At 45.6% G+C, this 20,273-nt stretch overlaps 2 protein-coding genes across 4 annotated transcripts in view; one reads left to right on the forward strand and one right to left on the reverse strand.

The window, feature by feature from the left end:
- The first annotated feature begins 131 nt into the window (after positions 1-131).
- On the forward strand, positions 132-18,488 carry LOC111158033 (family with sequence similarity 104 member A). 2 transcript variants are annotated; one of them, XM_022519826.1, is made up of 4 exons: positions 132-358; positions 4,855-4,954; positions 14,029-14,091; positions 16,088-18,488. In XM_022519826.1, the coding sequence occupies exons 1-4, from the start codon at positions 138-140 to the stop codon at positions 16,316-16,318; spliced, it is 615 nt and encodes a 204-aa protein (XP_022375534.1). In that variant the 5' UTR covers positions 132-137; the 3' UTR covers positions 16,319-18,488. The 2 variants fall into 2 exon arrangements, with proteins under 2 accessions (XP_022375534.1, XP_022375535.1); XM_022519827.1 differs by lacking the exon at positions 14,029-14,091.
- The window catches only part of LOC111158032 (component of oligomeric golgi complex 1), a 13,462-nt gene continuing 10,105 nt past the window's right edge, over positions 16,917-20,273 (reverse strand). The window contains exons 10-14 of one of the 2 annotated variants that reach the window (XM_022519825.1): positions 19,867-19,994; positions 19,285-19,393; positions 18,755-18,864; positions 18,598-18,676; positions 16,917-17,521 (exon numbers count right to left, since the gene is read on the reverse strand). In XM_022519825.1, the coding sequence (XP_022375533.1) occupies positions 17,384-17,521; positions 18,598-18,676; positions 18,755-18,864; positions 19,285-19,393; positions 19,867-19,994 (564 nt within the window). In that variant the 3' untranslated portion in view covers positions 16,917-17,383. Of the gene's footprint in view, positions 17,525-18,597; positions 18,677-18,754; positions 18,865-19,284; positions 19,394-19,866; positions 19,995-20,273 lie in introns of both variants that reach the window. The other variant, XM_022519824.1, reaches the window with a different exon arrangement.

A 20,273-nucleotide genomic window follows, 5' to 3' on the forward strand; every position in this document is an offset into this window, starting at 1 on the left:
GTCCTCTCTCCCAGAATCTCCCAGTCGCTCCGCCCCACTCCGAGCCCGCCTCTTCCCGTGGGCGGGGTTACCGGTCGGCGCGGCCGGGGTCGCGCCACTGCGCAGCCGCGAGAGGGCGGTACCACGGCGGCTGCGACATGGGGGGGCGCGGAGCAGACGCCGGAAGTAGCGGTGGTACGGGTCCCACCGAAGGGTACTCACAGCCGGCAGCGTCCACCCGCGCCGCGGCTAGAGCCAAGGCCCGAGGGGGTGGGCGTGGCGGCCGCCAGAACACAACACCCTCTGTTCCCTCTTCTCGCGGAGCCGCGCCGCGTCGCTCCCCTCCACCGGCTGCCATGAGCGAGCGCCTCCGCCCCAGGTGAGACCACAGAGACCCCCTTCGTTCCCAACCCCTCGGCGGGGCTGGAGCCAAAAGGGCGCGCCAAGCGGGGGTCCGAGCAAGCGTGGGCCCTCCGGGTCTCCTTCTGGGCGCTCTGCGGCCCCGGGGGAAGAGGGAGAGGGATGCGCAAGTACCTGGTCCCTGAGGTGCTAGGAGGAGTGACTCGTTGGGTCCACGTCTCCCCCCACCCGCACCCCGTCTTTTTTTCCCCTAGTCTTTCCCTACTTGGAATGCAGTCTGAACGGTCCCGGAAGAGAGACAGTGGCCCTAAAGCTTCCCTGTCCTAAATTTAGGAGGGTGGGGGGATGGGAGGGATGTCTGATCTTTGAGAGGGAGTCCCTAGGACGTCTTTGAGGGGCAGTGGCGGGGAGCAGCCGTCTCCCCAAGGTCAGAAAGGATTGGGTTGAACTCTGCAGCAGGGAAGGATGGGGCTAGATGGAAGAATTTGTGCCCTCGGACGGTTGTGAACATAGAAGGGCAGACGACCAAAGTGACTTGGGGCATTGACAGGCAGGATTCTAAACTGTTTGGATACGGAGCCGTTTGACTCCGAAGGCGGGAGGTAGGGCTTGTATCGCGATGCTCTACTTTCCACAAAGCGTGGCCTCAGGACCCGGGTCTTCACCTAGGGGTGCTGTTCTTGCTTGCCGTGTGCAGAATAGAGTCGGATCAAGCTGCCTGCTTGCTTTCTTTTCTCGTTTCCTCCTGTAAGGGGGTGGGGAGGAGAAAGTTGGGATTGGGTACCCCAAATGAAGAGGAGCAACTTTACTTCAAATTAGAAAAATCCCTCGTGGGATTTGAAGTGAAAAACCTATAGATCGCCAAGTCCAACACTATCCCTTTTTTTTTTTTTTTAAAGATTTTATTTATTTGTCAGAGAGAGAGAGGGAGAGAGCGAGCACAGGCAGACAGAATGGCAGGCAGAGGCAGAGGGAGAAGCAGGCTCCCCGCCAAGCAAGGAGCCCGATGCGGGACTCGATCCCAGGACGCTGGGATCATGACCTGAGCCGAAGGCAGCTGCTTAACCAACTGAGCCACCCAGGCGTCCCAACACTATCCCTTTTCTGATGAGGAAACACTTAGAGACCTCAGCTGGTTTACGCGAGTCTTTCCAGGTTCACCAATCTTTCGTTATTTCCCCGGAGTCTCAGTAAAGCTCAAGAGAATAAAATAGGTTTGCCTTGGTAGATTATGCTGAATCTTGTTGTTCATATTTTCATTGGCTCTGAATGTAATTGACAGTCTTCCCACAAAGGTCTTGCTCTGGAGGATGGTTAATTAAGGGAAAGCATCCTGAGGTTATTTGGTCCAATAGGTCCAAAGATCTAGGTTGGCCCATACTTCTGCACTGGATTATTGATTTCGGTATATAGTGAGTGGGGCATAAAGCCTGCTTGTATAGAAAGTAAGAGTGGACTAGATTTGAACTTGGGGGCCGACTTGCTATTGGAATTAGGAACAAGTTCCTTAGGCAAGTTAAGCCAGATCCGTCATTGTTTTCCTTCCCAAACCCAGTTTATACTTCTGATAGTCTCTTGTGATGTCTCCTATCTGAAAAAGTCTAAATATTTCCTACAGAAATACTCCTTTTATCTCTCACTGGATAAGCAAACCTGAATGTGCTTATACTGGTAGCAGATGCCTTTTATCTAGTACACAAATAACCTCAACATGTTTATACTGGTGATTTCATTGCTATAAAAAAACCACGTGATTTGGACAGGGGTTTCTTACCTGCTTTTCACCCCATGTTTCATGGAGTATGATGGACCAGCCCTGCCAGCTCCTGTTGTCATAATATCTCCAAGTCGGATCTGTTTCCTCAACTTTAAGATGAGGGTTTGGTCTGAGATGGTAATTTTTCAGGCTGTTATAAAATATACTGAGATAACCATAGAGGAGTAGATGTATGTCAGGGAAACCCCTACTTTAACCAAAACAAGTCCTTTATTTCATATATATGTTGAATGATTTTTTTTTCCCTGATAGAAAGGTTTCTGTTACTATATTAAAAAAAAAAAGTTTGAAAAACACTAGTCTCCATACTCTTAAGATTTCTTTTATGCTCAGTGTCTAGGAGATGACTAGAAGACTGGAAAGAAATGAAATGAGCAGTGATGTAATCGGCCGTCCTTAAAAGTAACAGATGCTAAACAACAATCTGTAACTAGATGCCTGGGGAGAACATAATCAATTATATGGTGGCGGCTGAAATTATAACCTGGTCTGTGGCATTAATGTGGAAGGCTATAATCTGACTTTGTGGATACGGTTGAACATGAAACTGTAATCTTGGCAGAGGCATTAACAATATTGTTGAAAGAAGAATGTTTCGAGGATGGAATCTATAAAGAGCTTAGAAAAAGGAGAAAGAAGAACAGGAAGGCTCATTCTTAATCCATACCATCCAAAGGAGAGGGCCTCCTACGGGGTGATTGGGGTACCGTGAGAAAGCTGCTGCTGATGAGGCAGGGGTATTTCATGGGACTTTTCCCAGAGTTTAGTTGAAATCTGCAGAACCGGCCCATCCTCTCTGTACTCACATCCTTTTTGTCCGACAGCCTCCTTGACGTTCATTTTCTTGTCACTGCAAAGATAGGCCATGGATTATAAGTGAGGAAATTGGGCAGTTGGGGTCAGGCTCATAAGTGGTTAGAGTGGCTCAGCCGCCCAGAGCACAGTCAGCTGCTGGCATATTGATAAGGGAAGAGTTTGGGGACCAGCATTTGGTGAGTTTCCCTGGGGTGGCATGTGACATCTGTCAGATCTTGTTCTGTTAACTGCATCTCTTTTCCAAAAAGATTCTCTGGCCATATTAGGGTGAAAATAATTATTTGGTTCAAATCTGTGGTAATAGCACATCCATTTAAATGAGTATCAAACCTGCTTTTCACCTGGTTTTTAACCCCCACATACTTAAGAGTAATGTGCGGTTAAGATCCAGTGACCTGAGAGAAGGGTTAGGGAGCAGAAATGATGATCTTAGAAACAACTGAGTCTTAGAATGAGGTCACCAGAGCCCTTTGCAGGTTGGTAAGGCTTGATCAGAACCACCCACTCACAGTGTATTGTTCCAAGCCTGAGCTGGGTCTGCACTCGTTAACAGATGTATTCAGCGTACAGGAGTATCGCCAGATACAGGGCGTTGAGCTAAGGGTGATAACTTAGATGTTCTCCAGTATCAAGACTTCAACTCAAAACCTTGAGGATATGGGCCTGCCCTACCATGCCACACTACTGGCATAGAAAGTGTATGACTGTACAGAAGATACTCAGTGCTCAAATAAATACTTTGCTCAAATTCAGTACCTGCCCGAGAGCGGTCTTTCCTCTAGCTATAGAAACTTGAATCTTTCAGAGTTTTCCTTATAGTAGATTATGCTGCTTTGTATAAATTGGCCTCTTGCCCGTGCTGCCAGTGACTCTTTCTGTAGTGACGGGAATGCCCTGTGACTGTGCTGTCCAGTACAGTTGCCCCTAACTACCTGTGGCCTTTGAACACAGAAAATGTAGCTAGTGTGACTAAGGAACTGGATATTAAATTAAGCGTAAGTAACCTCATGTGGCTAGTGGCTGCCATATTGGATAGCACAGTTCCGGGCAGTTTGCCTTCAAATGATACCTCCTCTAATTTATTTCTATTTTCTGTCTCCTAAACGGGGCCGTAGACATCCTTCCAGGAGCAATTAATTCTTTCATTGAATACATACACATTTTGTCTCTTGCACATCTGAGAACACTGAGGTAAATGTGTGGATTTTCCTTAAACCTGAAAATTTTGAGCAGCTTATGCTGCAAACTCTAATAATTTGGTGACATAACATACAGTACTAGGTGGTGCGGAGAGAATAATGGAGTTAACGTGTGGCAGAGCAGCCTTTCCAGTGACAGTTGGGAAGAGTGATCTAATGCTTTAGGGGCACTGAGCTTTTGTTGCATGTAATAACTGGGGGGAAATCAGGGATGAAAAAAAGCTGCAGATCAGAGACCGCACGAATCTCTGATTCTATCTCTGTGTAGCACCATTTTTGTGAGGATTTTAGGGGTACGCGGGCAGAGACAGCCACTCCTGACTTACATACTGTCCTGTGGAAGGGAGTAAGATGAGGTAATCTGAAATGGTTATTTCAGGAAACACAGAGGGAAGATAACCTCAATTAGGTGGAATCTGGAAGCTTAGTCATTAGCGTCCCCCCGCACCTGCTTGTTCCCAGTAGGCATTTAAGTCGCCAGGCTTCTTTTTAGAAATCAGTTGCACTCATTTAAGCTTGCCCCGACTGCTGCTATTTCGTATTTTCGGTCTTCGTGCCCAATGATGGTGTACTTCTAACTTTTTACCTATTGGGATAGTGCGTATGATGAATTCTGTTTTCTCAGGTAAGAGGGCAAATTTGTTGTCATGATTTACAGTTTTAAGTGTCTAAAAGATCAATTGTTGGATTTTTCTTTTTTCCCTCCCTGTGATTTAATTTCAGGAAAAGGAGAAGGAATGGCAATGAAGAAGACCATCATCTTCCCCCCCAGACCAAAAGGAGTAGTAGAAATCCGGTCTTTCACGATTCCTGGGACACAGAGGTAGGAAGTGTGGTCAGAGTTTCTGCTGTTTTCATTGACTTGAGCTAAATAACCCAGTTTCTTCTCGTAATTAAAATTATTCTTCGAATAAATAAAAGTCATCTTACTTGATGGCGGTGGTTTCAACTTTTTTTGAGTCATGGCCCCTTAGAGGAAGCTGTGCACCTTCTCCCCAGCAAGGTGGCATATGTCTGCATATAGTAGTACACACACACAGCCCAGAACTTGTTAGAAGTTCCATGGACCTTTGAAAACTCATCTTTGAGCTGTCTAGTTGAATTTCAGGAACCAATTATTTTCTAGTAATTTAGGAGCCATTAATTATATATATACACACACACATATATATATGTATATATAATGTATGTATATGCACAGCACATATATATTTTGTTGCTGTCATGCACACGTCTTTATGACAGACTGTGTAAACATTCAGAGTAGGTAACGTCTGTGCACACATAATCCTATTTTTAAGTGTTACTGCTTTTTTTTTGCTTTTCTTCTTCTTTTTTATCATGTTGTTCTAAAAGAGCTCCTGTGGGAGGCAGGGTGGAGGGGAGTGAGTGGGAAGAGAGGGAAAGAGCTCCTGAAGTTCTGGTTTCCTGAAAAGAGAGCTTCAGTGTGGCACCTGTGGCAGAGTTTCTATGTGCACCCCAAGGGCTGCCCTTCAGGGGTCAAGGAGGCTAACATTCAAATGACGTCTCTGTTACCGCAAAATTGTGACCCTTAACAAGTCGTCACCGTGACTGAGAAGCTCCTCACTGGCAGAGATCCCCAAGCCCAAGTCTCGTAACTTAGAGCAGACCTCTGTGCATCACAGAACTCTACGTACCATAGTTTTTGCACAACCAAAATAATTTGTACTTTAATTAGTTCTCGATAATAGGATTTGACCTACATCCAGTCTTTACGGGAAATCCAAAGTTACTCCCCCCAGGGGGGGAAGAAATCCGTTAATGTGTAGGTCGTGCACATTCGGGGGCAGTAAATGAGCAAGTGCAGATTAGCTCCTTCGGTGTGGAGACTTGAGTTCCTGTAACTCCTGTCCCCCTTTTAAAAGTCTGCTCTCCTGCTTTCTTTTTCTTATGTTTTGAAAAACGATTAACAGAAAAGCAGTTGAGCTTTTGTTTAATGTGACAATCAGAGGATGAAAGAAAAGCAGAGATTAGAGGCTTCCCTGAGCATCCAGTGGTAAAACTGTGACAACAATTGAGTTTCCATTATTCTTTTGGATTATAAGTCTGTGAAAAGAGTGTGCAGGGATTACTTTCACCGCATCAGTGTTCCTTTACTTGTGTCTCTGTGCAAATCCTGCCAGTGGTGTTTACATTAGTTCAGAGGTACTGTCGGTCTAACTCTTTTGTATTGATCATTTGTGCTGTTTACGGTTGTGATGCCTGAGAGCAGGATTATAAATTGTCATTTAAAAAAAAAGGAAACACTTCTGATCTCGTATTTTCAGTAAGACTCTTAGTAGTTTTGTTTTAATTGCTGTTTATAGAAAATGGTCTTTACTCCCTGTCTAAAACCTGTAGCATTGATATCACAGAAGCAAACCATGTATTGTTTTTCAATGTTTTGGTTCATGTGTCTTGTTCTTACTTGTTCAAAGAAATGGAGCGGCTAAACCACTCTGTAATCATTAGTCTGAAAGATGGACTAGCTTGCCTTTGTTAGAATTAACAGGGCACGCAGGCATTTTTTATTTGTTGTGATATCTGAACTCACGGGTAGACCCCGTGTGGACGGTTATGGCCGTCCCCTGCAGCCCTGTTGACTGACCGGTCACCAGCGCTCTGAATGTGTGGCCACTAGTGCTGTGCTTGTCCAGGGGTGGAATTAACCAGTAGTGAGGCTGAGTCAACCCAGGGAAGGCTAGAGAAGCAAAAAGCAGGAGAAAACCTTTAAAATGGAAAGTTAAACCCTGAATAATTGAATCTGCACCATTGGAATAGATTGTTACGTTTATAACACAAAAATATCAGGTTTAGGGGCACTTGGCTGCTTTTTGATAATTGTATACGAATACGAAAATAATAAAATGATTCATTATGAGTGGATTGTTAGTTTTGTCAATTTATGTCATCAAAGGTTAATGAAAATGTTTTTATTTTTTTATTTTTAAAGATTTTATTTATTTGTCAGAGAGAGAGCAAGAGTGAGAGAGTGAGAGAGCACAAGCAGGGGAAGCAGCAGGCAGAGGGAGAAGCAGGCTTCCTGCTGAGCAGGGAGCCCGATGCGGGACTCGATCCCAGGACCCTGGGATCATGACCTGAACCGAAGGCAGATGCTTAACCGACTGAGCCACCCAGGGGCCCCAAAAAAGTTATTTTTAAATTCTAAGGTGGGGCCAGTGAGATAGTTTCCTTAAGCCTAACTGAGTGAAGAGAAACTGTTTCTTGTGTCTTTCCTGAAATACTTAAGTAATTTTAGAATTCTTTTTCTTGTGACTTGAAGAGCTTTCATTTGGAAGGAGTTTGCTTTAATTCTGAGAGGATTAAATTAAAGTTGTTTTTATAATTAATTGCCAAGGTTACGTTTTTCTCCTAAATGTAATAATATTGTCAAGTACTGGGGAAAAAGGTGTTTGAATTATATGTTGCAGGTAAATCACAGTTATCTGTAAAATGGAGATAGTATATACCTCTTTCCCTAGATACTGTTGAAGGGGAAGAATGTGAACTGACTTGCCAGATTAGTTACATAAACAAACTTTTAATCTACTTGTGCATTTTCTTCTTGACATTTTTGTAGGCGGTATTCTCTCTGCTTTTCAGATGGGAAAATTGGGGCACAGAAAAGTAAAGTAGTTTGCCGAAAGATACCCAGTTAATAAGAGGCAGAGTCGGTGAGCCCAGAGTTTGCCTGGTGAGCCCCTTTGCTCCTGACCGTGGTATGTGCTGTTGTACGGAATATGGGACGGAAATTCTGAGAGATTTTACTAAATATATTCAGAGGCAGCTCAGTCCTAGACTTCTCTCACATCATGGGAACAGAGAAGGGTAATTTTCCTCCTCCTGTCTTAGCTGGAAAATATTTTTCCACGTAAATGTTACGATACAGTATTAGCTTGAAAGCAGTTTTAGATCGTTAGCTAGAAAAAGTGAAGAAATTGGGGCCTGAAGGTTTTTTTCAAAACTCTTAATCTTAACTTCAGTGACTTGTATTTAATGACTTGTGAGCCTTAGGATGCTATTTTAAAGTTGAGATATAATTTACTGGTATGGGAACAAATTTTTTTGTAACACCATGCTAGATGAATGTATAAGTCAGGCCATTTTTCTCTTTATTGAGCAAAAAATGAAATCATTTATCAATCTGTGTCTCATGCTGGGTCCTGTACGAAGGCAGTGACATTCCCTGATCTTGGACAGTTATTTGGATGGGTAAAAACTAGCAAGATTTAACTTTATTTAAATTTGTTCTCTTAGGGATGGTCTTATTGGTTTGAATTTTATCTTAATTTGTAGTAGAGGAATGCTTTTTTGCTTTCAGTTTTAATATCTTTATCTACAGTTTACCCTAGATGTTTCCACATAAACGTGGCTTCTTTCACAAAGGTGCACGCCTTGGAAAAGGTGCTGCTACCTGAGTAACTAGAAGCAGAAGATTTTTAAATGTTTGTGGGTTGTTTTTTTAAAGATCTTTAACCTACCAAGACCATTTTAATTTTTCAGATCACTGTAGAGTAACAAGGAAAGAGTGAGAGAATGTGGAGGAAAAACAGGGGTGGCTTACCTTGAGTAACCTCTGCCTTTATCTTTCCCTGCTAGGAGGGGAAAGTTTTCATGTCATAACCCTAAAATCCCACGGGTATTGTTAATGCAACTGCAGAGACCTGACCAAAAAGTAACAACCAGGGAACCCGTGTATCATTACAATTAGGGTTCTCTAAGTCCATTTATCTTAACTGCTAAGAATTAGCTGAATATCGGGTGATTTTTTTTAATATTGTGAATTTAGATGACAATGAGAATATTGAGTATAATTTCTTTAAAAGTGTCTTAAGGCTTTTAGTTTTTTGCCCATTCTTTCTTCTTCTTTTTTTTTTTTAAAGATTTTATTTATTTATTTGACAGAGAGAGATATCACAAGTAGGTGGAGAGGCAGAGAGAGAGAGAGAGAAGGAAGCAGGCTCCCTGCTGAGCAGAGGGCCTGATGCGGGGCTCGATCCCAGGACCCTGGGATCATGACCCGAGCAGAAGGCAGAGGCTTTAACCCACTGAGCCACCCAGGCGCCCCCCCCCTTCTTTTAAAGATTTTATTTATTTTTTTGTCGGAGAGAGTGAGTACAGGCAGACAGAGTGGCAGGCAGAGGCAGAGGGAGAAGCAGGCTCCCTCCTGAGCAAGGAGCCCGATGTGGGACTTGATCCCAGGACACTGGGATCATGACCCGAGCCGAAGGCAGCCGCTTAACCAACTGAGCCACCCAAATGAGCGTCCCTCTTTCTTTTTTAAATATTTTATTTATTTGACAGAGAGAGTGAGAGCAGGGGGTAGGGGCAGAGGGAGAAGCAGACTCCCCTCTGTACAGGGAGCCCAACGTGGGGCTGTATCCCAGGACCCTGAGATCATGAGCTGAGCCGAAGGCAGACACTTAACCAACTGAGCCTCCCCCGGTGCCCCAGTTTGTGCCCATTCTCATCTTCAGTCGGTTGTAGGGTAGTAGGTGCCTCCTAAGAGACAGAACTGTTTTTGGTGATGAAACTATTAGGGTATGTGTCGTGTTTAAAAACCCTGTAGTAAAGGAACTCTGAAATTCCCTTCTAAAATGGTCCATTCAAAGTGAAGAAACAGGCCTTTCCAAAATGAGTCTGGTTTTTGCATATGTTAAAGAAACCGTGCTCATGGTGTACGTCCTCGCGGTGTCAGTAATACGTCGCTTCAGCCCACAGCGTAGAAAGCTTCACCAGGTGGTTGGTTTGTAAAGAAATGAGTCTATGTACCCACATGTACGTGTTTCTCTACAGGTCGGGATTATTTTTTGGCCTGTTGGTTTTTAAAGAGTGAAGTGATTGATCATAGGACATTTTAGTTAGGAAGGACCTTAAAACATCATGCAGTTCTGCTTCAGCCTGTAAGGGAAACTGAGACGTAGAAAGGATAGGCTACTCCCTCAGGGACACAGAAGAGTGACCGCCTGCGTTGTCATTCCTTGTAGTCAGGCGTGGTAACAGTAGCCCACTGAACTCATTTGGAATCTTGCAGCCTCCCTGATGATAGCAGACCTGCAGCTCCCTGAAATTGTTGGCGCTTCGGAAGCACAGAATTTGCCGGTGGATGCTCTGACAGGCTTGGCTAGGGTCATCTCTTGCACTTTCTCCAGCCTCTGCCGCGGACTTACACGGCACTTGATCGTGACCCTAGGAAGGGCGTGTGGTGAGCCGGAGTTCTTCGGTCCTTTTAGGCTTACGTAAACATAAAAGCACCAGTGAATGGGGAGCTGGAAGGGACGGGAAGCTGGGGTTTGAGAGAAAATCAAATACACTGCCAGTCTGCTTTTCTAATTAAGAAGAAAAAGCTTCCAGCTCTAGGTAGTGAATAGACACATATATTCTGGCTCTCCTTTGATGAAGCAGAGAGACTCAGTAATTAATATTCCTGCCTGGAGGCCTTTCTAAAGATTATCAGCGGGAATCGTCTTTAGAGTTGTTTTGGGTATACACGGCTTGCCTCTTAAACTGATTTACCCCTTGGGAATATGGGACCGCTTGTAGGCCGAGAGTCCTGGACCTCTGCTGTCTAATTCGAGCCCTGTGGGCTGAGAACATGAGCTCGTCACTGTCCCTGTCCTCTGTGGCAGAGCTGGTCCAACACGTGCTTCTCCTCTCTGCTGAGGGAAGCGGCCCTCCGCCTTTCTTTGTCTACTCTGCCTCCTGGCTGAGGCCCCTGAAAGCCTGCCTTGTACACCTCCCTTCTCTTACATCCTCTCCAGCATGGTGTCCCCGGACACGAGCCCACGGAGGTATCTGTCCCTTCCTCGTGGGTCCCCTTGCCACTCCCCAGCCCGTCTGCAGGCTCTCCCCCGGCCTTTCCCAGCAGCTGGCCTGTCCCTTCAGCCCGGCTGGCTGGTGTCCCACCTGCCTCCCCTTCTTCCTTCCCTCTCTTGATCTTGTTTCCTTCCCAAAGCCCCTGAACTGTCCTCAAGACTCGCCGGTGCTCTCCCCATTCAGCAGACACGCACTGAGCACCCAGTCCTTGCCAGCTCACTTGTCTCCTTCATTTCCTTGCTCCCGTCTCCCTTTGGGCTGTGACACATCCCCTTTGACTTGCGTTGCTGAGGTCCTGCGGGGGGCCTGCTTTCCTGCTTGACGCGTGGAGCCCCCCTCCTGCGCAGAGCTCCCAACAGGTCTTAGGTGCGGACTTCAGGGCGCTTGATCGTCGAGCCGTAACCCCTCCTGGATATTTTGTCGGACTGACTGTGCCTTGGGTGGCCCGCCACACCACACTGTTAGCTTTACCTCCCCAAACACTCCTTCCTTCTGATTTGCCCTGTTGTGCTCTCGGTTTGCCATGGCCTGCTTGCTGAAATGCTTCCCCATTCTTCTAGGCCCGGTTCAGATACTTTTCATTTTACGGAGGCTCTCCTAGTTCTCTCAGCACCTGTTGCTAGATTGCCGTCACCGCAGTAGCGGTGACAGGAGGATTGTTCTCCATGGCTGGGCTGCCACCATAATCTCGGTTAAGCCCAGCACATTCCTGTTGAATGATTAAGCCGCCCTAGTGAAAATGCCATCTTGTACACAGCAGGCACGGGGACATTTGTGTGGACAGTGCTTGGCCTCCAGAACAGTCTGTGCACGCTCGAGCCAGGTTTTCCGGAGCCACGTGGGGCCCTGGCAGGTGCACGTTTTAAAACAGCGCACGGGTGATTCCCAAATAGACTGAGTCGTGATCGTTCTCTTCTCCGCCTGCCCCAGCATCTGCACTTACAGGGACACACTGGTCGAGTTCACGAGTGCGCAGGCTAACCTAGAGCCCTCGCTGTGCACGCAGATCATCTCCGCGGGCTGGCGGTTGCCTTGGTGTATTTAGAGAGACCCTGTTGGTTGGAATTGGCATAAGTTTAACTTCATTGTGCTGTACACGTAGAGGGCCAAGGGGTTTTTATTTCACAGAGTGTGACCTTAATTCTCTTTCGATTTGTGATGTCAGTCTGTCTTGAAAATACCTGGGTCAGATGTCAGCAGGAAGCCTAAACTGAAAGTCCAGAGGAAAGAGAAGGAGCTTTGTAACCACCCACCGGGACGCGTGGTATGCTGAGTGGTCTCCCTGAGGTGCAGGGACAGTTTGACGACTCTTTCTTAGTCCCCAAGTCTGATAAAAGAATTCTTAAGAACAGTATTAGTAACGAGGTAAATATTTCTGTCCCAGTTTAGCAGCTGTAATTTTTAAAAACCGTGTACTGTAAAGGGTGCCCCCTCCCAAGCAATGTGATACTAAAAAGATCCACTAAGTGAGGAAAATAGTTTCTCTTTTCATCTCAAGTTTTTTTTTGTTTGTTTTATAACAAAATGATCAACTTCTGTGCAGATCTTTTTTTTTTTTTTTCAGATTTTATTTTTATTTATTTATTTGACAGATCACAAGTAGGCAGAGAGGCAGGCAGAGAGAGAGGAGGAAGCAGGCTCCCCGCTGAGCAGAGAGCCCGATGTGGGGCTCGATCCCAGGACGCTGAGATTATGACCTGAGCCGAAGGCAGAGGCCTTAACCCACCGAGCCACCCAGGCGCCCCTTCTGTGCAGATCTTAAAACGTGGACAGAGACTTACTTTTTAGGGTTAGGAGAAAATAATGGTCTTTCTCTTGTCCCATAAAGTAGGCCTGACTGACAGTGTTCAGATGGACAATAACTTCCCAACTTTTTTGACCCTCTCCCACAGGAGTGTTTTATTTTGTGACCCAGCACACACTAAATATATTCATGAGCAATAAAACAAGTTTCACTGAATGGTTACCTTTTTCATGTTTCGCACTGTTTTCCTATGCTGGCTGCAGTTTCAAAACCCCTGGTTCATCCCTAGAGAGTGAGATACTCCTAAAAGCTTCCCTCGTAGTGGGAAGACTGGTCACAAGTGGCAGAGAATAGGAACCAAAGTGTCTTTTACAGAGATGTTTTGGTTTTACCTTTGATGGCAGTAGTGCGTAGGTAGCGTTTTGTAAAGGTTAAAATAACACATAAAGGCCATTAACCCTGATTCTTGGGTTCAGATAGTCCCTCTTCTATTAGTTTAAAAATAGCATCAGCCCGCTCAATGCAAGTGAATACAACTGAAGCAGTTTTAGAGATTCTTAAAGGAGGAAAAAAAGTCTTCTGCAAATCTTACTGACAACATCAGCGTACTTTTTAAGTCTCCGTCTTGAAGTTAGAAGTACCTGAAGATCCGATCTGCTTTGTAGCAACATTTAGTTCTCTTACTTGTGACCAATTTGCTTCCCACAGAAATCTTTTTTTGTAGAAGCTATAGAAAATAAAAATACTGTAAAAAATGGAAGGTCCAAATTCTGAATATTCTCGCATATATATCCTTCCAGGCTGTTTTTGGTGTACATAGATGTCTGTACTAAAGAAAAACATTTCAAAAGCCAGCTGGCATTCTGTACATACAGTTTTGCAACCTGTAAAAAAATGTTGGAGACTTCTTTCCTGGTATATATATATACATCTCTGTTATTGTTAATAGCTGAGTAGAGTTTCATTGTTAACAATTATAATTCATGGGGTATATTTTATATATATGTGTTATAACCAGTTTCTCTCTTGCTGGACATGGAGGTGATTCTCACTTTTTCACTGTTATAAACAAAGCCACGTTAAACATTTGTGTACCTGTCTTTGTAAAGTTGGTATAAACCATGTTTTTATGCGACGTTTTTAAAACGGACTAGAAATCACAGGTATGTCTTTTCACTTCACGGTATTGTAGAGAAATTTTTTCTAACCTGTTTATTTTAAAGAACTTTTACCTTTTCTCAGAATAGTGTCACTTTTGCTCTTGTAGTGTGAAGTAAATTTTGAGATGGAAACTTGACTTACTAGAAACTGATTCTAGTTCTTGCCTTAATTTTCAGACAGTACCTGTAACGAAAAACAATAAAGAAAACAGACTAAGAGGAAACAAAGTGTTCTGCGCGGTGGGTTTCATATTTAGTGTAGTAGCTGACTCGTTAACTGTTCACGACCTTACCAGGTGCAGGAGCTCCACACACAGGGGCTGCTGCCCTCTAGGTTAGGAGAAGCTTTTTTTTTTTTTTTTAAATTTCTTTCCTTTTTTTTTTTTTTAAAGATTTTATTTATTTATTAGAAAGAGAGAATAAGAGAGAGTAAGCATGAGAGGGGGACGGTCAGAGGGAGAAGCAGACCCCCTGCCGAGCAGGGTGCCCGATGTGGGGTGTCGATCCTGTGATTCGAGGATGATGACCTGAGCTGAAGGCAGTCGCTCAACCAACTGAGCCACCCAGGCACCCAGGAGAAGCTTTTATGGAAAACAGTTTTTAGTTTTGAATTGTTTTTGACTTTGAAAGTCTTTAAGTACATTTTTTAAATTTTTATTTATTTGAGAGAGAAAGCGTGCACTGGGAGGGGGAGGGAGAGGCAGAAGCAGACTGCCCGCTGAGCAGGATCCATCCCAGGACCCTGAGATCCTGACCTGGGCCAAAGGTAGTGACTTAGCCCACTGAGCCACCCAGGCACCCTGGTCTTTAATTGCGGCTGCTGCTGCTAATCCTGCCGTCTGACTCCATTCAGCCCGTCATAATGCTCTTCCTGTTTGTGTTTTTTTGTGGAAAGACATATAGGTGGTCTTTCACCACATGTGGGCAATGGGATGTGTAAGCTGTGAAGTAGCTCCAGATGACTTATGGGCCATGATGTTTCTCCTTTAAGTCTTATTAAGAACAGATACCCTTCAGGGACATTGCTTTCTCTCCTGGTTCAGACATGTTTCTGTACATATTGTTAGGTGCAACTTTTGCTCAAAAATGGATAAACTAGTATTTTAAAAAAATCACTTCTAAAGTATCTATCTGGAAACATTATTTATACATTTATTTTTATAGTAAAGAAACATAATAACCACATTGTAAGACTGTTACAGTAAAGGGTAGGAAAGCAAGAAGCAACTTAATCCCTCCATTTGAATACTATGGCCAGTTTTTTCCCAGTCTGTCTTATGTGTAGACTCTACAGAGTTGCATGCAGACTTTCCAAAACGAATGTCTTTATATAAGGGAGCACGAATTAGATAGATCAAAGGGTGAAGTTAAGAAAAGTGCGCACCAGATCATTAATTACTAGAATCCTAACTTTCTCATGCATTGATTCTTTCCAGTACGGTACCGGGCCGAGTTGTGAATGGAGGAAGGGCACTGTCGGTCATTTATTTGAAATGCAATACTTAAATTGTAAAATAAACCATCATTCTGAAAGGGATTCTTACCCTTTTGAGAACCCTAGTTTTTAGGGATCTCTGAGTAGCTTCTTCAAGACAACTAAAACACCGAATCATATTTGTTACACTAAAAAAAAGAAATAAGGCACACTCGTGCACACGTCAAACTCAGAATTGCCACTGTAACTTTAGAAGAAGTACGTTGTACTTTTTCAAGATAGGTGTTCTGCGTTCAGAGAATACCATTTTGTGTTCCTGAGATGAGAACCAGGAAATTGTCCCAGATGTTTTTACAACTTGTGGTCAGAAGCCATGTTGTGTTAATGACGCTTAAACCCTGTCCCCGTGATGGATACTTTTCCCTTGGAGGCGGAGAACTTCCGCCTTTGATTATTGGGAAGTTATTGGAATGAATGATGAGAGCAGGTAGAGAACATGTGGAAGCAATGAGGATGTGGTTGAAGAGCTCTGCAGTCAGAAGGCCTGAACCGGGACCCTGCCGCGTCCGGGGATGTGACGGGGATCCTGATCCCACTCAGCCTTACGAGGCAGTCACGGGGATGCAGTGAGGTAGAGGTGCGCGCACTTTGTCTAGCTGCAAAGCCCACTGCTTTTGGTGCCGCTGCTCCTCAAACGCAACAGGAAGGAGGCTCTTACACGGGGTATTGTAAATGACACCGCAGTGACGTTCTTAAGAAACCAAACAGCCTAACCGCCATCCTGTTTCTTTTTCCTCCCAGTCTTCAAGCAGCGACAGCGGTGGGAGCAGCAGCAGCAGCATCAACAGCCCGGACAGGGCGAGCGGGCCGGAGAGCAGCTCGAGCCACGTGGCTGCCGGGTCCGGCCCCAACACCCCTCAGCCTGTTCCCGAGCAGTCTGCACTGTGCCAAGGCCCTTACTTCCACATCAACCAGACCCTGAAGGAGGCCCACTTTCACAGCCTACAGCACCGAGGACGGCCTCCGACATGATGTGCCGGCAGTTTCTTGCCTTCTGTGAAGGGACAGTGCTGTGCAGATTTGATATTTCAACTTACGATGTTTTAAAAAATTGCACAAAAATATGCCTGTTGGCTTTTCAGTCTATATTTGAAATAACAGGTCAACAGGCCATTGTTTACTTGTTGGTTTTGCTGCACTATTGCAATTTCAAAGGGGCTTTGAAGCAATTTTTTATAGGATTCTTTTGAGGGTGGGTCTCAAATCCATGTCGAGGTAATGGTATGAGGAAATCTCATCTGCGTGTTGAATCCATAGTTTGTCCAGTTCAGACTGATTTCCAGATCTGTCAATTAGAAATTCTACTTTATGTAAAAAGGCCTTTTAAAAATGCGGGATCTTCAATTTTTTAAATTCAATAAACTAGTAAAGAGTATCTAGTTTCCATGAAAAAAACCTAAGTTGTTTTCCAAAATACAGAAAGCTTGATTCAGTCTTGCACTGAAACTAATTGCCATACTACCTCTTAGTATGTGGACGTCCTGTTGCAAGTACTCTCTCCTCTGTAACAGAACAATCAGATCCAAGTTAGACTGTGTCAGTGAAGCAGCCTTGCTAGTAACTATCTTCTCTCTTTGTTATGTATTTGTATTTCCAGAGAGAATGTCTTTCAGACTTGTATACCCGGCTCACTTCTGCTACCGTTACTCCTCCAAAGCCTCCATCTCAGACTTAGTAGGAAACAGGGCATAGTTCGGACAGTTGAGGAGTACGTAATGGCCTTTGTCTCACTCACTGACTTGTTTTATCAGCAGTTTCCGTGATCTTGCTGGGAATCCGCTTTGGGGTTCAAGAACTAAGGCGCTGGGGAATGCTGACCGACTAAGCTATCTGAACTGCTGTCTCAAGTCGCAAGTGTTGTGAAACCATTGGACAAGGAGTCACTGTATGCGTAAAGGAACCCCTAATGGTAACTGGGGGGCCACATTCCACCGCTGAAACTGGAAAGACTGGTGTGGCTTAGAAACAAACAAGCAGAGGCACCATTAGCAGAAATGATGTAGTATTTATTTAGAGAGAGACGGATATATCCCCGTGTTATTTAGTCATACTAGAGAGCCAACCTAGCTTGAACAACGAAGGCGTGGACGCGTCTTCTTCCTCACTGACCAGCTGTCGGAACAAGGAGCCAGGCTGTGCTGGGTCACCCGCTCGGGAGAGTGCCGGGGGGACAACCTGCTGTGCATGTAGAGGAAAGTGCCTTAGAGTCTACCCAGACCCTCCTGCCTGCTCACACCCGCCACGGCACGCGGAGTCCGCACGGCACACACAAGCGGATCTCAGAAGCACAGATAGCTCTAGTCAGGGGACTCTGTGTTTTGTCAACCCTGACAAAGGACATAGGGGACAAAATGAGGTCTTATGGGACAGAATGAACATTTGAAGAGGAGTACTATCCTAGGAAAAGGGTAAACATAGGTACCTCCTTCCTGTGGTCTGAGCCTCTCCTACGGACGGAACTTACAGGTCAGTTACTTGAAGCAGAGAGTCAGGGTTCCAGGGGAGCGCCGGCCGCTCCGGCCTGCGGAGGGGAGGGCCTGGGCGGGGAGCCTGTGCTTTTCACTATCGCCTCCCGTGTTGTACAACCAGATGTTTGAGGCGAAGTTTGGTCTTACTGGGTTTGATGGCAAGGAAGGTGGAAAGGACACATTGCTAGCATTCTGTCCCACGAGAAAGCAAACAGAACTAGATGCTGTGAGAAGACAAGCCGTCTGGGCTCAAGCACACGCGTACACGACACAACTCAGAAATACCCAGGAGGGCTCCTGCGGGCCTAATGGATGGCAGTCGACTGAAATAAAACGTGTATTAACAAAAAAATGTCAAACTCGAGAAAGCAAATTCCCTTTTATCCCACCCAACTGCAAGAAATAGGAAGATGAAACCACCACAAGTTTTTTTTTTTCCAAACAAGTACAGTGGTAGTGCGGGGTTAAGCGGTCACCTCTTCCACCCTGCGAACAGCAAGAAATAACTCCATCCTGTCCTGCTTGTTCTCTACAGCCCTCGCAGCCCGAGATAACGTCTCTGTTACGAGGCTACTTGATAGTATAAATGGGCATCGTTTAAAACTCCTCTCAGCTCAAGCTAGTGAAACCCTGTACTTCTATATTGTGCCGCCATTAAAAGCAGCATTAGTGCATTTTGTCCTTCGGTTCTTTATCGATTATTGAAAGGGGAGCTCATCGGGTGGTTTGGTGGGAGACAGGGACCGGATCCCCCGGGGAACGCCCCCTGCTCTCTGCACTTACCTGGGCTTTGGTTTCGATGTTTCTGCTGGTTGATTTGGCCTTTCGGGCACTTGTCATGCTCAGTGGAAGAAGGCCAAACCTCCAAGACAAGATGAAGAATTTCAGTGGCATGAACAGGAAGCTCCGGGGCCCCCACACAAGCTCTCTGAATCCTTACCTGATCTGACTCGACGCCAGGGGCAGTATGTTATGGGGTTCTTGCGAGTTGAATGTGCAGCTCCGGGGGGTGAAAGGATTCTCTGTTCCAGTGACCAGTCCGAACAGAACCTGACAGACAGGAAATGGGGCACAGTGACAGGCTGGGCTTGTCCCTGTCCAATTAAAAGGAGAAAATCCCTTCTCTTGTTTCTCACTGTCCTTTTGGGGAATGTTCCTTGCAGCATGTTTACGCTTCAGAATTACCTTTTTCACTGCCCACAGGTCAGAATCCCAGAGTCACATCGCTCTTCTGTTTTATTCCTATTTCCAAGGCGAGGCCTCGATAAAACCTCGTTAATCCTTACCTACAGCTGGAGGGCTGAGATCACGGCTGCCTCTGCAGTGAGATTTTAATCTAATCCTCTTTCAGCCCTTCCAACTAAACTGAGCTATTTGCATCGCGGCCCCCTCCCGACGCTGCCAGCCAGAGTACTAAGGGCTGGAGCCGGTTCACGCTGCCGTCTGAGCCCACGGCTCTCTGTGACTTACAGAAGTTCGCTGCACCAGGCGGTTAAGGTTGCTGTTGAGGTGCGGCGTGAAAACATCCAGGTCAAATGGGTCAATGAGCGCCTCCAGATAGTCAGCCACTTTCTCAAGTCTGGAAAGAGGAGTATGATTATTCTTCACATTTTTTTTTTTAGGTCAAAACCCAGCCTTCTGGCATTTCAGTGCTCACAAAACCCCGTATTTGGATTTACTCTTACTTGCTGGCTTAGTAGCACTTGTCCCTGCCCATCGGGCTTGGGTAATCCTCAAGAGTTTTAACCTAAGATGTCTGAGTGAAGTCCTTTCCTTCCTCATGTGGTCAGCGACAGAGTCAGAGGCTCAAATTATACTCAAGAGTTGGTAGGCTGACTCAGAAGAGAGAGGCCTGAGATTCCGCCCACCGCACTTGACCGAGGCATTTATCCAGCAGGTGGTCATTACTGATCTAGCTGGTCATGCGAGCACTTCCTGGTTAAAGCCAACAGCTAATGCACCACGAGAGGCTGTCTCTTGGTGGCTTTCTGGAAAGGAGCCATGTGTCCTCGGCAGGGACGGCCCTGGCAGAGCCTGCTGGGGCACGCGTACCTGGAGTCTTGTCTGTTGCGGCCACTCTTCACCTCCTCACCCCTGGCCGTCAGAACAACACTGAGACAGCGCAGATCATAGAGCAGCTGCAGGGCCCGATTCTGGGTCATCGGGAAGGCGCCTTCTTTCTGCAAACGAATTTCCCGTCCCCACCCAAGAAGGGAGAGGATTTGCAACAGGAGCAGAGTAAACAGCTTCATGTTTTAGTTTGGGATACGGTTTGTTGCTTCAGAAGCACCAGCTTTGTGTACTCAACAAGGGCAGTTTGATGGCACAACAATGGGTTTTGTTCAAAACTTGGTCTTAAACCAAACTGAACCTTCAAACAAAGGCTCCGGGTGCTCCAGACTGCCCTTTTTGAAGAAAAAAATCTGTTGTATGAAGGAGAGGCATTTTGTGGAAGCTCA

The sequence above is a fragment of the Enhydra lutris genome, unplaced genomic scaffold (genome assembly GCF_002288905.1).
Source record: "Enhydra lutris kenyoni isolate GAN:26980312 unplaced genomic scaffold, ASM228890v2 scaffoldscaffold57, whole genome shotgun sequence".
Taxonomy (NCBI): Eukaryota; Metazoa; Chordata; class Mammalia; order Carnivora; family Mustelidae; genus Enhydra; species Enhydra lutris.

Coding starts and splice junctions, on each gene's coding strand:
- LOC111158033 (XM_022519826.1), top strand. CDS start 138: ATGGGGGGGCGCGGAGCAGACGCCGGAAGTAGCGGTGGTACGGGTCCC. Junction 359..4,854: donor AGCGAGCGCCTCCGCCCCAG/GTGAGACCACAG, acceptor ATTTAATTTCAG/GAAAAGGAGAAGGAATGGCA. Junction 4,955..14,028: donor ACGATTCCTGGGACACAGAG/GTAGGAAGTGTG, acceptor CTTAATTTTCAG/ACAGTACCTGTAACGAAAAA.